Source organism: Tetrao urogallus (assembly GCF_951394365.1).
Source record: "Tetrao urogallus genome assembly, chromosome: 1".
NCBI lineage: Eukaryota > Metazoa > Chordata > Aves > Galliformes > Phasianidae > Tetrao > Tetrao urogallus.
Window position 1 is genome coordinate 19,988,619 of NC_136813.1, and position 12,125 is coordinate 20,000,743.

Here is a 12,125-nt window from a genome sequence, read left to right on the forward strand (position 1 = left end):
GTGTGCTGGTGGTGAATGCTGACCTTTGGGTCTGTAGGTCTTCCACTGTGTGAAATGAAGAATGCATTTCTCATGTCACTAGATGGCTCTATCTGCTTTCACTAAACTCACAGAGTTTTCTTTTCACAATCCCAAATCAGCAGCTGCATGCTTGCAGGGTCAGCAGCCACACAAAGTGAAGGTAAATCTCTGGTGGGTGGAAAAATGGGCTTGTATCATGGTTTTCATTGTGTTTTTGCTAACACCTTTGAATAAAATAATTGTTGTAAAAAAATCTCATGTTTTGAGATATGCATGAAACAACCCCACTGAGGATGAAGTTTGGATTTTCCTCACCTCAGACTCCTCAAGCAGCCCTTACACTCCAGTAGATTTGAGTCAAAAAAAGAGGAATTTGAACATCTACTGGATGATCTACAGGTGCAGATCAGTAGAGAGTGAAGAACTGCCTTTTCTTCATTCTTTGTTAGGTGGGAGACAAAGTTGGGCTTCCGCATACAGGTTTGGATGTCTCTAACTGAAAAGCTAGCATGGGTCTGATTCTGGACAAGAAAGAAGATGAGGCTATTGCTTTTTCAAGAAAAACAAACAAACAAATAAAAAGCAACTTTATTCTACAACACAACACAGCATATTCAGGGGATCCACTGTTTGTATTGGTTTAAGGCTGGGTATTTTATCAGTTGACAGATCTCTCAAATGTCTTCAAGAAGCGTTTGAAGCAAAATTCCTGCCCGGAAAAAGTTACTATCTGAGGATGTAATACAAACCCATTAAAGACTGTGAGCACCTCTCTCCTGATTTCAAAAGGATTTGAATCAGGCCTTGGGGAACAAGTCTTTCCTCACATCAGCAGCTTCGAAGAGACAACCCTTGCAAGGACAGCTGGCAGGGCTGTCTGCAGGACAGCAGCCTCCAACAAGACACACGACCAGCGTCCATAGTAGGAAAGGAAGCAAACTTGCTAACTTAGATAATTAACAGGGATTTCATACAAGCGCAGCTGCATAACATGTCACTGTCAGACTAAAGATTCATGAAGTAGCAATTGTTTTAGTAACATCAGAGTCCACAAAAACAGTCATCCCATAGAGGATGGGGAAAATTGTTTTTCTCCTTCCTCCAAGCAAACAGACTACGTGCTGCAGAAATACCCCAAGGGCTCAAGTGGGGCAGGAAGGACTCCTACATCTGCTGTGTGGCAACACTTCTGTTACAACTGGCCTTCAGAGGATGCCTGTTTTTATGGCCACGGGTAGCTGCAGGCACAGTTTTGCACCTGCAATTTTGGTTGGACAGATAACTGCCTTCCTTATTGACCCATGGAACTCAATGCCTTGAGATGCCTGTGTAGTGAGTACAAATAACTGTGTCTGATTTAAAAAGGCACCATTTGCAGGACAGGCAGACACAATTCCAGACATTGTGTCCCTTTGAAAATCAGCAATGCCATCAGTCAGGAAAACCTCATACCCCCTGAAATGTCCTTCGTTTGGGCGTGAAACTGCTTCCTGGAGTTGTCCTGGCACAATTTCAAATACAGTGGTGCAACTGAGAAGAAAACCTGGTCCATTTTGCTTTAATCTGGTCTTGTCTAACGGCTGTGCAAGACATTTTGTTCAAGGCCTGGCCCTTACCCCACAAAGTCAGCAAGTTGGGACAACTGATGGCAAGCTGGCTGGAAACAGGGGGCTCTGAGCTATGCTCTGCACAGCTCTGCTCTGCAACTTCAGTCACCTGCAGCCCATGGCTCCTGCAGATGAGAGAAAATTGAGTAATGAGGATTTCCTCTATTTCTTCTGTCAGGGGAATCAGCACCTCGAGAAATGCATTAAAATCTGCTAGGCCAGAGGTAGAAAAAAACATCACCTGAAGAGACAACACTCTTACAGAAACCAAGTCTTTGATACTTTAACGTGCTTCTTGAGCACAGGGAAAGCTAGTCAGTAAAGTTCCTCATGGCCTGAAAGCAGAAACATCTGTCGGAGTCAGTTTGCTAGGCTGAATATAGCAGCAGGAAAGCCCAACTGATTAACTCCATCCTCCTCCTAGCATGTTTTTGTGCTGATCAGAAATCCCCAGAAAGGGCTCCTGAGGACACAGGCATCATTAGGAGCCAGCCATAATTCTGTAAACAGAGAGATCAAGGACACATTATCCTAACTGCAGTTTACCTCTGGCATCCAGTTTGCGTAATTCACACCTACTTCATCTGCTCTCCCTTAGCCTTGGGACAGGCTTTAATTTAGGAAAAGAGGAAGGGCCCATGCTGTGATGAAGAACAGAATAAAACTGATATTGTTGTGAGGAGGAAAAGAGGGCTGGCTCGCTTTTCTACAGTACATAAATCCATAGCTAAGTGAGAACAATGTATTATTTTAAAAGGTATTAAGCAACTTGGATACTGTTTAATGCATTTAAATTAAATAACATTTATATTTTATTTGAACAGTTAAAATGACTTCAACTTAGAGCTCAGCTTATACAGAAAATGTATTATTTTAAAAGGTACTAAGCAACTTGGATACTGTTTAATGCATTTAAATTAAATAACATTTATATTTTATTTGAACAGTTAAAATGACTTCAACTTAGAGCTCAGCTTAGCATGACATTTAATAATGTCTTCAGCTTTCCCATACCTGCTCAACCAAAGAACCATTATTTTCACTTTTGCATTTTGGACTGTCGAAGTAGTTAATCCCATCATTTTTAAGACATTTCAAGTATCAGAATTTACTTTGTGATGTAGCTAATTTCCTAATGTCAGGCTCCTGAAACGTGAGTTTGACTGAGCACTCAGCATACACTGCTCTGTTTGCATTATGCAAGCTCTGCCTCTCATCAAGTCTATAGCCTCCAAGAGTTGTCACATTTCCCATAAACTGCCTTCCAACTAACGCACGGCCATAACCTTGAGATGTGGAATCAGATTGCTCTGGTTTTCAGACTGTGTCAGTGCCCCGACAGGAAGATGTAAGGAGAACTGCTTCACTGCAAGCTTCTCCTCATCATCTCCCTTTCAAGGATGCAGTGGTTCCAACAGGGCATTCACATTCAGCATCTGGATAATGTTTTGACATCCACTCAGCAGAAAACTATGGAAATATCCATCCTGTGGGGGTAAGCCTCAACATTCCTATGTGTTCACATATTACCAAAATGGAGCTTTGATAGCCCAGCAGTGAATTATCTGCAACACCTCCTGCAATACACTGTAGGTGAGATGAAGGAATATCTAGGAGGAAATACTTGTTCTGATTTTTCACAGACCCCTAAGTTTGCTGGCTGCAAATATCCATACACTGCTGAAGTCAAAATATTCGATTGCAATCCATTATTTTCACCTTTCCAAATATTGCTAGTCCAGCTTACTTACTACCTTGGCAATGATCAGGAAATTGAGAATTTTATTCTCAGTGAACATAAAGAAAAAAACAAGTTTATTGCTTCCATGCTTTCACATACCCATGTCCCAGTGATGAAAAAAGCCCCTTTCAACCAAATGTGTGGTTTTTTCAATAGGAGAAGGGGGAATGGTTGATAGGACAAGGGGAAATGGTTTTAAACTGAGACAGGGGAGCTTCAGGTTAGACGTTAGGAAGTTTTTTTACCCAGAGGGTGGTGACGCAGTGGAACAGGTTGCCCAAGGAGGCTGTGGATGCCCCATCTCTGGAGGCATTCAAGGCCAGGCTGGATGTGGCTCTGGGCAGCCTGGTCTGGTGGTTGGTGACCCTGCACATAGCAGGGGGTTGAAACTCGATGATCTTTGAGGTCCTTTTCAACTCCAGGCCATTCTGTGATTCTGTGAGAGAGGTTTGAATACGGTGTTGGTGTACAGTGAGCTTTCATCGTAGAAAGACAAATAGTTTTATTGGTTACATCTGGGACAATGACACCATTGCTTTCACTACCTACTAGGCCACAGGAGCATCGATGGATCATATCACCACATATCACCACATGTGCCACAGCAATATTGTCACATTTCTGCTAATAAAAAATTCAAAGTTTGTGACCATCCAACCAATTCCTAACCCACCGAACAGCCCACTTCTCAAACCTGCATCTCCCCAGTGCAGAGATCAGGACGTGTTGGGGGACCACGCCAAAGGCTTTGCAGGAGCCCAGGTAGGTGACATCCGCCCGCCCCGTTCAGCTCCTGACAGGGACGCACGGCCCATTCCTGGGAAGCTCTACAGAGGAAAACGAGTATCTCCAGCACCAGCCTGCCTGAGATTGATGCTTAATAACTGCTGCCTGGATTGCGGCGGCTTAGAGGAACGGTTTTAATCACAGACCGAGAGATCACCGACATCCGAGCCGCGAGCCTATAGGTAAGGACGCCGTACCGCCCTCTCCTCCCCGAGGCCCAGCCCTCGACAAACCTCGCATGCGCGCCGCCGCCTCGGCCATTGCGGTGCCCGGGGTTGGAATCGCGGCCACGTGACCTCCCGCATGGCCGTGGAGGGCGCGGCGGGGAGCGAGCCCGCGCCCAGGGGCAGCAGCAGCGTCGGGGGCGCGCCCGCGCCCGTCGGCAGTGGCAACGGCAGCGTCGGGAGCGCGCCCTCGGCCAGCGGCAGCGGCAGAAGCGCGCCCGCGCCCACCGGCAGCGGCGTCAGGAGCCCGGCCCCCGCCCGCTCTTTCATCTGCTCGTTCCCCGGCTGCGATGCCGCCTTCAACAAGGGCTGGCGGCTGGACGCGCACCTCTGCCGCCACACGGGCGCGGTGAGCGGGGCAGGGCCGCGTGCCGTCCGGGGGCGGACCGGGAGCTGCGGCCGCCGCCGCTGAGCCGCAGCGTCTCTTTCAGAGGCCGTACGTCTGCCAGTACGAGGGCTGCGGCAAGAGCTTCACCAGGGACTTCCACCGCGCCCGGCACTTCCTCACGCACTCCGGGGAAAGGCCCTTCGAGTAAGGCCCGGCCTCGGCCGTCTGCGGCGTTGCCCTGGTGGGAGCGGGCAGGGCCGCCCCTGCGGTGTGCGATTCGTGACGAGGGGCGTCGGCCGCCGTCTGGGGCGGCAGCAAAGCCGTGCGCTTTGCTGAAGCTCCCCCTTACGTGGCTTCCGGCGGCTTTCGATAGGGACTTTCCCACTGGCTTTTCATGTCTTTAAAAAGACTGTTTGCGTTGTGAGCGCGGCTGTCTTGGTCGTCCTCTTGCCCGGTGATGGGGGTACGTGCTTTGTGTGCGGTGAGAAAAGTTGCTTTGTTTGCAGGTGCACAGCTGAGGGATGCAATCAGAAGTTTGGAACAAAGTCAAACTTAAAGAAACACGTTCAACGCAAGCATGAAAATCAGCAGAAACTCTATTCGGTGAGTGATGACCTTTGGCGCTACAGAGTGAGGCTAAACAAGCTCCTCTTGTGGTACCTAAGGACATACCTGGGCTCGTTATGCAGAGTTTGCATGAGTTCGTGGTATCAGCCAGCATGGGTGGACTGGGCTGTCGTCGTTTGGCCTGATAATAACTTGATTTCCTAAACAGTGCAACTTTGAAGGCTGTGGCAAATCCTTCAGGAAACATCAGCAACTGAAAGTTCACCTGTGTCAGCACACCAATGAACCGCCCTTCAAGTAGGTAGATAATTTTGCTGATGAACTTCAACAATTTAAACACTACAGTCGAAAACATGTGCCTTCTCTCAACCTTTTCATTGATGGGGCATTTAAAACCTGAAAATAAACTTGCAGGAATACTGTCATGGTTGCCAGTGCACTTCTTTAGCTAGTGAACAGCAGTCACAGTGCACTGTAATTTCAGCTCTCTGGGCACTTTTCCTAGTATTTATTACAGGTTCGTGGAAAAATTAAACAAACAAACATTGAAGGTGTCTGAAACACAAACATAAATGCTTGCATGGCTGCTCTAGCTGCTAGAATTGTACAAGTCACCTGAAGCTTCCACCTTCTGTGTATTTGGACAGCTCTTTATGTAGGGAGGGAGATGAGTACAAGGGATGAAGCAGAACAAGTCTCTGGGCAAGGGAAGTCTGGGTTATTTTGCCCTCTTTAATTGTTTGTGACTTGAAGAAAAACTACGCAGGTGCGATGAGAGAAGTTAAACCAGTGTAATTTTACCTAGATGTAATCACGAAGGATGTGGGAAGAATTTTTCTACTCCAAATAGTCTAAAGCGGCACAAGAAGATACATGAAGGTAACACAGTTTTTCTTTTTGCTTCAGTTGTGTTTTGGCAAAGGAAAAGGTAATCTTTCCCATGTGGATGATGGAAGTGTTCTGTGCCCAGTGATTCAGACAGGCAAAGCCAGAGTACCATTCTGAGTTGCCATTTGGGTTACAGTTTCAGGACATTCCATCGTTCAGGTTACAATGTATTTATTTCTGGCCAGCTAAACCCAGCTCAGTTCCCCTAGAAGTCATTTTTGACTTCTAAAGCGCTTCCTTGTCAATAATCTATCTTCTGGAGAGAAGATCAGCTAATGGTTAAGGCTCTAGCCTAGATGTCCACAAGTGAAGATTAATTGCCAGTTCTGCTGCACGTTTCTTATGTAATGTTGGCAAAAACCACGGAAACATTTTTACTGTTGTCACGTGAAAGGTATTTAAGTAGAATTGTCAGTAGGTGGTCATGTGGGTGTTTGAGCTTATTCTGCTACACTGCTATCCATTCTTTTAGTATTCTTTGACAGCTAACTTTGTTTTTGTTATGAACTAACACTGGAAAGCAAGGAAATCTGCGTCTAGAAAGAGTATCCCAAAAGCCGTGACTCATATTGTGGTCTTTTCTTAAGACTTGCTTATAGTTCTTTGGTCTTTTCAGTCTTGGTATTTAAATAGCATTAAGTCTCTGTGGTTCATTTAAAAGTCATCTTGTCTGCTTGATAAAATGGTAGTGTCTTTAGGCTTGGGAACATTACTTTATAGTCAAGTTCCTGGAATACAAATATTTAGACAGAAATACATTACTATGGTTATATATTTGACTGAAAGTGTATGGTTGGTGGGATATATGTTTTACTTAAGACAGAGGGAGGTAGAGTTCCATAAAGCCATTTAGCTTGGAAAGGAGGTCATCTGGTTTAAATCTGCTTCATTAGACCAAGCTGCTCAGGGCTGCATGCAGTCATGTACTGAATGTCTCCAGGGGCAAGGATTTCACAGCCTCTCAGGACAGCTCATGTCAGTGATAAAAAGGTTTCTTCATAAAACCCATTAGGAGTTTCTCATCTTCTAACTTGTGTCTATTGCCTTTTGTCCTACCTAGTATGGGGAGGAAGATGAAGAATACTTACCTCTAATTATCAAACACTGAAAATGGAGTTCACCTTTGTAAAATTAGACTGTTTGCCAGAGCGTTTGTGACTGTAATCATCTGTTGTCCCTAACAGGCTATGCGTGCAAGCAAGAAAACTGCTCGTATATTGGAAAAACTTGGACTGAGCTTCTGAAACATAATAAAGAAAGCCATGCAGGTAAGCTTCATATGCATTAGCAAGCAACAAGAAACAAAATTCATATGTGAAGAGTAGGCCTTGCTGAGCTCACTTTGTCATTGTGCCTAAACCAACTGTTTACTAGCACTTAATGGTAAAATAGTTGTCACTTTTGACTGATGAAAACGTTAGTATACTAACTTTGATTTGTGACTCAATTAATGAATAATTGCATAATGTAGGATTTGGGATCTGGATAATTCACATTCTTTTCTAGTCTCTGTGTTCCCTACCGTTCATGTGAGTTTTCGCTGTCTTCTAGAGGACTGCTAGGGTTTAACTCTGAGCTCCTGGCAAGAAGCTGTTAACTTATACTCTGCTTCTCTTTCCTTCCCTGACTCAGAGCCAATTGTTTGTACAGAGTGTTCTAAAACTTTTAAACGCAAAGATTACCTGAAGCAGCATAAAAAAATACATGCTGCAGAGAGGGAAGTCTGCCGCTGCCCACGAGAAGGATGTGACAGAACTTACACAACTCTGTTCAACCTTCAAAGCCATATCCTCTCTTTTCACGAGGAGCTGAAACCATTCTCTTGTGATCATCCTGGCTGTGGAAAAGTATTTGCAATGAAGGTATGTATTTTCACACTGTCCTACCCTGAACTGCATAATCTGAAATAACAACATTCTTTTCTTCTTTGTAACTGTAGCAGAGCCTAGCAAGGCACGCAGTTCACCACGATCCTGAAAAGAAAAAGCTAAAAGTAAGTCATACTCCTACAGTCCTCCTATGTGAGTTGACAAAATACAGTTGAGAGGGTTATTATTAAGTGTTTTAGAATGTGGAAATGTAGGAAAGCAAGCCAGCTATCTACTTAATTTGGGAGATTTTTGTTATCTGAAGGTCTTGTAAATAACATGCTGGCCTTTTCCCTACTTTTTTTCTGCACCTCCACTGTTATGCTGTACACACGTGAAGTCACTAACGCTGTACTTATTTCTGCCAGGCAAAGCGTTCTCGCCCTAAGAGGAGCTTAGCCTCTCGTCTGAGTGGGTACATTCCCCCTAAAACACAGCCAGGAAAAGATGTGGCTGTGACAGAATGCACGACAACAGATCCGCCCATGGAAAACGGAATACCAACTGTTGAAATTCTGACTCTGCAGTAAAAGTTAACTGCAAATTTTCTTCATGAAATGACCACTGTAATGTCCAGCAAAAAACCTTTATTTTATAGTCCTTTTTGTAATAGTATTGTTTGTACCTCCTCATAAAGTCATTAATGCAGCTCACTTGACTTTGGCTCTTCATTTTCATCTTTCTTTACCATACTGTTTTTCTGTTTTTCCATCTTCTGGTATGCTTTCAACTCTTTGTCAGACATGTGTCTCAGAATGCACATACTTGTTCCTTCCTTAATGGCTTTAGGCTTGGAAAGATAAGTGGCTTTGTCAGATACAGCCTCCAAAATCTGATCAAAAAGCGTGAACTGAAAAGAGGCAAAAATAGGATAAAATGCACAACAATTGTTAGAAAAATATTTCAGGCTGTTTTGCTAGTTTTGGTTTGAACACTTCAGCTTGTCTTTTCCCAACTACTTATTCTTTAATCATTAAAGGAGGTTTAGGAAAGTCATCAGGATTATGCCATTTCCTAATATTTAGGCTAAATTACTAATTCATCCTGTTTTGGTTTAAAACAAACAAACAAAAAAACCCCAAACCCTCCCCATTTACATACATGACAAGACATGAAGCCCTAAAATCTTTATAGATATTTACTTTGCCACTTTTGAAACAATTCCAATAGCTTTCTACAGTAGTGTCTTCAGAAGAACAGGTGAGTTATTTAAGTTATCCAACTGAAACATAAAAATATTTCATAAACATTACTGCAAAATATCTCAGTTGGCTTAAGGTACAGATGGGACAATTTTACAGCCCACTTCATAAGCTGATGCTACAAAGAAGCCCACTGTTCTGCCTGCATTCTTAATAGAGCATAGTACTTGAATTGTCTCTATGGGACTGTGTGAAGCGACAGCTAACTTCATGGGACACAGACATTCACATCAAAACCAAGTGATGCGCTAAAATCAGAAGACAGAACGGTATGGGAGAAGTAAATACAAATACAGCTATTTCATGAAATGGACTGTCCACTTACCGTGTCTGTATTGCTGTCTCTTCCCTGTCGGATAGTCACTTTCACATGGTATTTCTTTTCAATCCAGTGTGTTATCTGTTTAGTCTTGGTCTCCAAGTCATTCTTGGCAATAGCTGAAGAGAAGGATAACTCCTTCTGAACCAGCACTGTTTAGAACAGAACTAAGATTGTGTTAGCATAGCATGAGAGAAACTATCTATCTGCTCTCTTTCAGCAGCCTCCAGTGCTTTGCTTAACTCCCTTTCTCCCATGCTGCTTTCTCATACACAGAGTATCCCAGCCTCACTGTCAGCACATAGCACTCTCACCTTAGAAGGGGTAATTGGTATTTCAGTCACTGCTCTAAAGGGGAGACAGACTGCGTGTGTAGGGCACGCACGGAAGTCTCTTCAGGTTCAGAATGCTTAAAGTATTTTTGTTTTCACTGCAGTTTTGTTCATATCACCCACAACGCAGGTCTAACAAAGATAAATAGGCAAGCATTGGATGTGGACTTGAGACTTAGTGTGGAAACTCCTACATCTTGCACATAGTGTAGCTGAATGTGAAAGCTTTAAAAATAAATATCTATTCATCTCAAGCCTGTTTTCTTGCACAGTAGAATATCCAGCTGGAAGTACAGTACAATTATGCTCCCTTCCTCCATAAGAATTCTCTCAATTAGTTAGCACGTGCGTGATCTTTTTGTAGTCTCTGGAACAGAAAAACTCCCTACCACAGCGTGCTCTCTAAAATGAACGCTCTGCCCAGAGCACAGATACCTTCCTCAACCTGAGGTCAACGAACAAGGTCAGATGTCTTCTAAAATATCCCTGCCAAACTCAATTTGTTCAACTGCTCGAGCAGATTGACTTAAAAAAAAGCCTGCCTCCTCTCTAAAAGAAAGGGCTCCAGACTTTTTCCTCCTAGCAGCAGGCTACGAAGAGAAAGTTTCACAACCACAGTTCGTGATCACTGGAGGCAAGTTTGTGTATGTGGTACACAGAGTTGTAAAAAGTGTCTGTCATTTATGCCTTAGTAGAAGAGAAATTCAGTGAGCCTTACAGAGCCAGAGTCTAGCTGTATTAACTTAAATAAAAATAGCTTTAAAAAAAAAAAGCCAGCAGATGCCGAAGTAGTAAATCCTGAGAAGGCAATAGTAGGCTTCTGTGGAGAAGCCTAAACTAATCCAAAATTTTATTTTCACCAGTGCAAATCCCTAATAGCATGGACTGCAGTGACGTTGCAGGATTTACACAAATGCAAGTAAGAGGATTTAATCCGCTGAAACCACTTTTAATACAGCATTTTTCAAAGTGCTCAGTGTTGTAACATTAACAATGTATGTACCTGTTTTTGGACTTGCTTTTTCTTTCTCTGCACGTTTCAGCTTCTCCTCATGAATCTGTTGCCCAGTCATCAGTCTGTACACAGGAGGTTCTGCGTTCTCACGAAGCAGAACCAGTTTCAGGTTATGTTCATCCATCAGTCTGAGTGCCTCTGCTCGGTGCATATCTCCTAAGCTCTCTCCATCCTGGTTGATTACATGCAAAATCCGATACGGAATTCTTCGCCCAACGCTTCCAAATGCTGCTTTCCTTTTAGGATCTTTGTGAGATTTTTCAGCTGTACAAAATGGCTGAGCAAATACAAGCACATTTGTCTTTCTAGGGTCAGGTACCACCATCCAGAATGGAGGGAAAACTCCCTTTTGTGTTGTCCGTGACAGGAGAGTACCACAGAATCGTTTTGCATATCCAGTCTCACTTCTGGTTGTTTGGCATAAAAGTTTCATCACACAAAAGGAAATCATTCTGAGGAACAGGAAGAATAAGAAAACAAGTTACCTCCAACTGTCAGATTCTTCTAGTTAGCATTATCAGAAAGACCAACTCTGGTTCTGTAAGCCCCGATCCTTAAAACCACTCTTTGGAAAAGATGCAGTGTTACTCTACAAAACGAGCAACCAACAGGAGCTTTCCAGTAACAAAGAGGGCTTTAATCCAGAGAGAAAATCTTACAATGAAAGAAAATGTATTGAGTTGACATTATCTTCAATATCTTAATATTTGAGCCTGAATCCCTTTAGAGACTCCAAAACTTCCAGCTCATTTCTCCTTGTATCTACTCTAACACAGCTGTGCAGAGATTAGCCAGTGGTTAAAAGGGAGGAAGCGCTGTCAAATAAAAAGACATGTCTCACTTTTAAAGCTGTGTACTTTCAGTGCAGGGTTGGTTTTTTTTTTCATGAAATACACAACACTGGGACTTCTTTCAGCACCTTTGGGAAGCATTTTATTTAAGCCATGTTGCTTCAGATCTGCCTCAGTCACTCAGTGAATGAAATGGTGATCCATGCAATGCCCATCAACAGCCGCCCCAACATCTGCCAAGTTTCATAAGCTTTAACCATACAGTACAAGATTACCATGCACAATATTCACCATGGTGTGGGACAAAGCAAGCACTACCATACTTCACAGTATGTTTTATTGCAGCACTGAAAACTCTTCCTAGGATACATGCAACTTGCTTCTCATTAAGCTAACCCCAAATTGTGTCTTTTTCTCAGACAAGTTTTCCAGTGAT

The 12,125-nt window shown here is 43.5% G+C and overlaps 2 protein-coding genes across 2 annotated transcripts; one reads left to right on the plus strand and one right to left on the minus strand.

Annotated features, from left to right (window-relative positions):
* Positions 1-4,458: 4,458 nt before the first annotated feature.
* Positions 4,459-8,560, plus strand: GTF3A (general transcription factor IIIA; the record flags this gene model as incomplete). The annotated part of the gene is made up of 9 exons (XM_079544746.1): positions 4,459-4,728; positions 4,811-4,911; positions 5,214-5,310; positions 5,483-5,571; positions 6,080-6,153; positions 7,347-7,430; positions 7,795-8,024; positions 8,102-8,155; positions 8,399-8,560. The coding sequence occupies 9 exons, from the start codon at positions 4,459-4,461 to the stop codon at positions 8,558-8,560; spliced, it is 1,161 nt and encodes a 386-aa protein (XP_079400872.1).
* Positions 8,561-8,637: 77 nt separating this feature from the next.
* Positions 8,638-11,349, minus strand: MTIF3 (mitochondrial translational initiation factor 3; the record flags this gene model as incomplete). The annotated part of the gene is made up of 3 exons (XM_079533431.1): positions 8,638-8,880; positions 9,558-9,703; positions 10,887-11,349. 3 exons carry the CDS (start codon positions 11,347-11,349, stop codon positions 8,671-8,673), a joined length of 819 nt encoding a protein of 272 aa, XP_079389557.1. The 3' UTR covers positions 8,638-8,670.
* Positions 11,350-12,125: the final 776 nt, after the last annotated feature.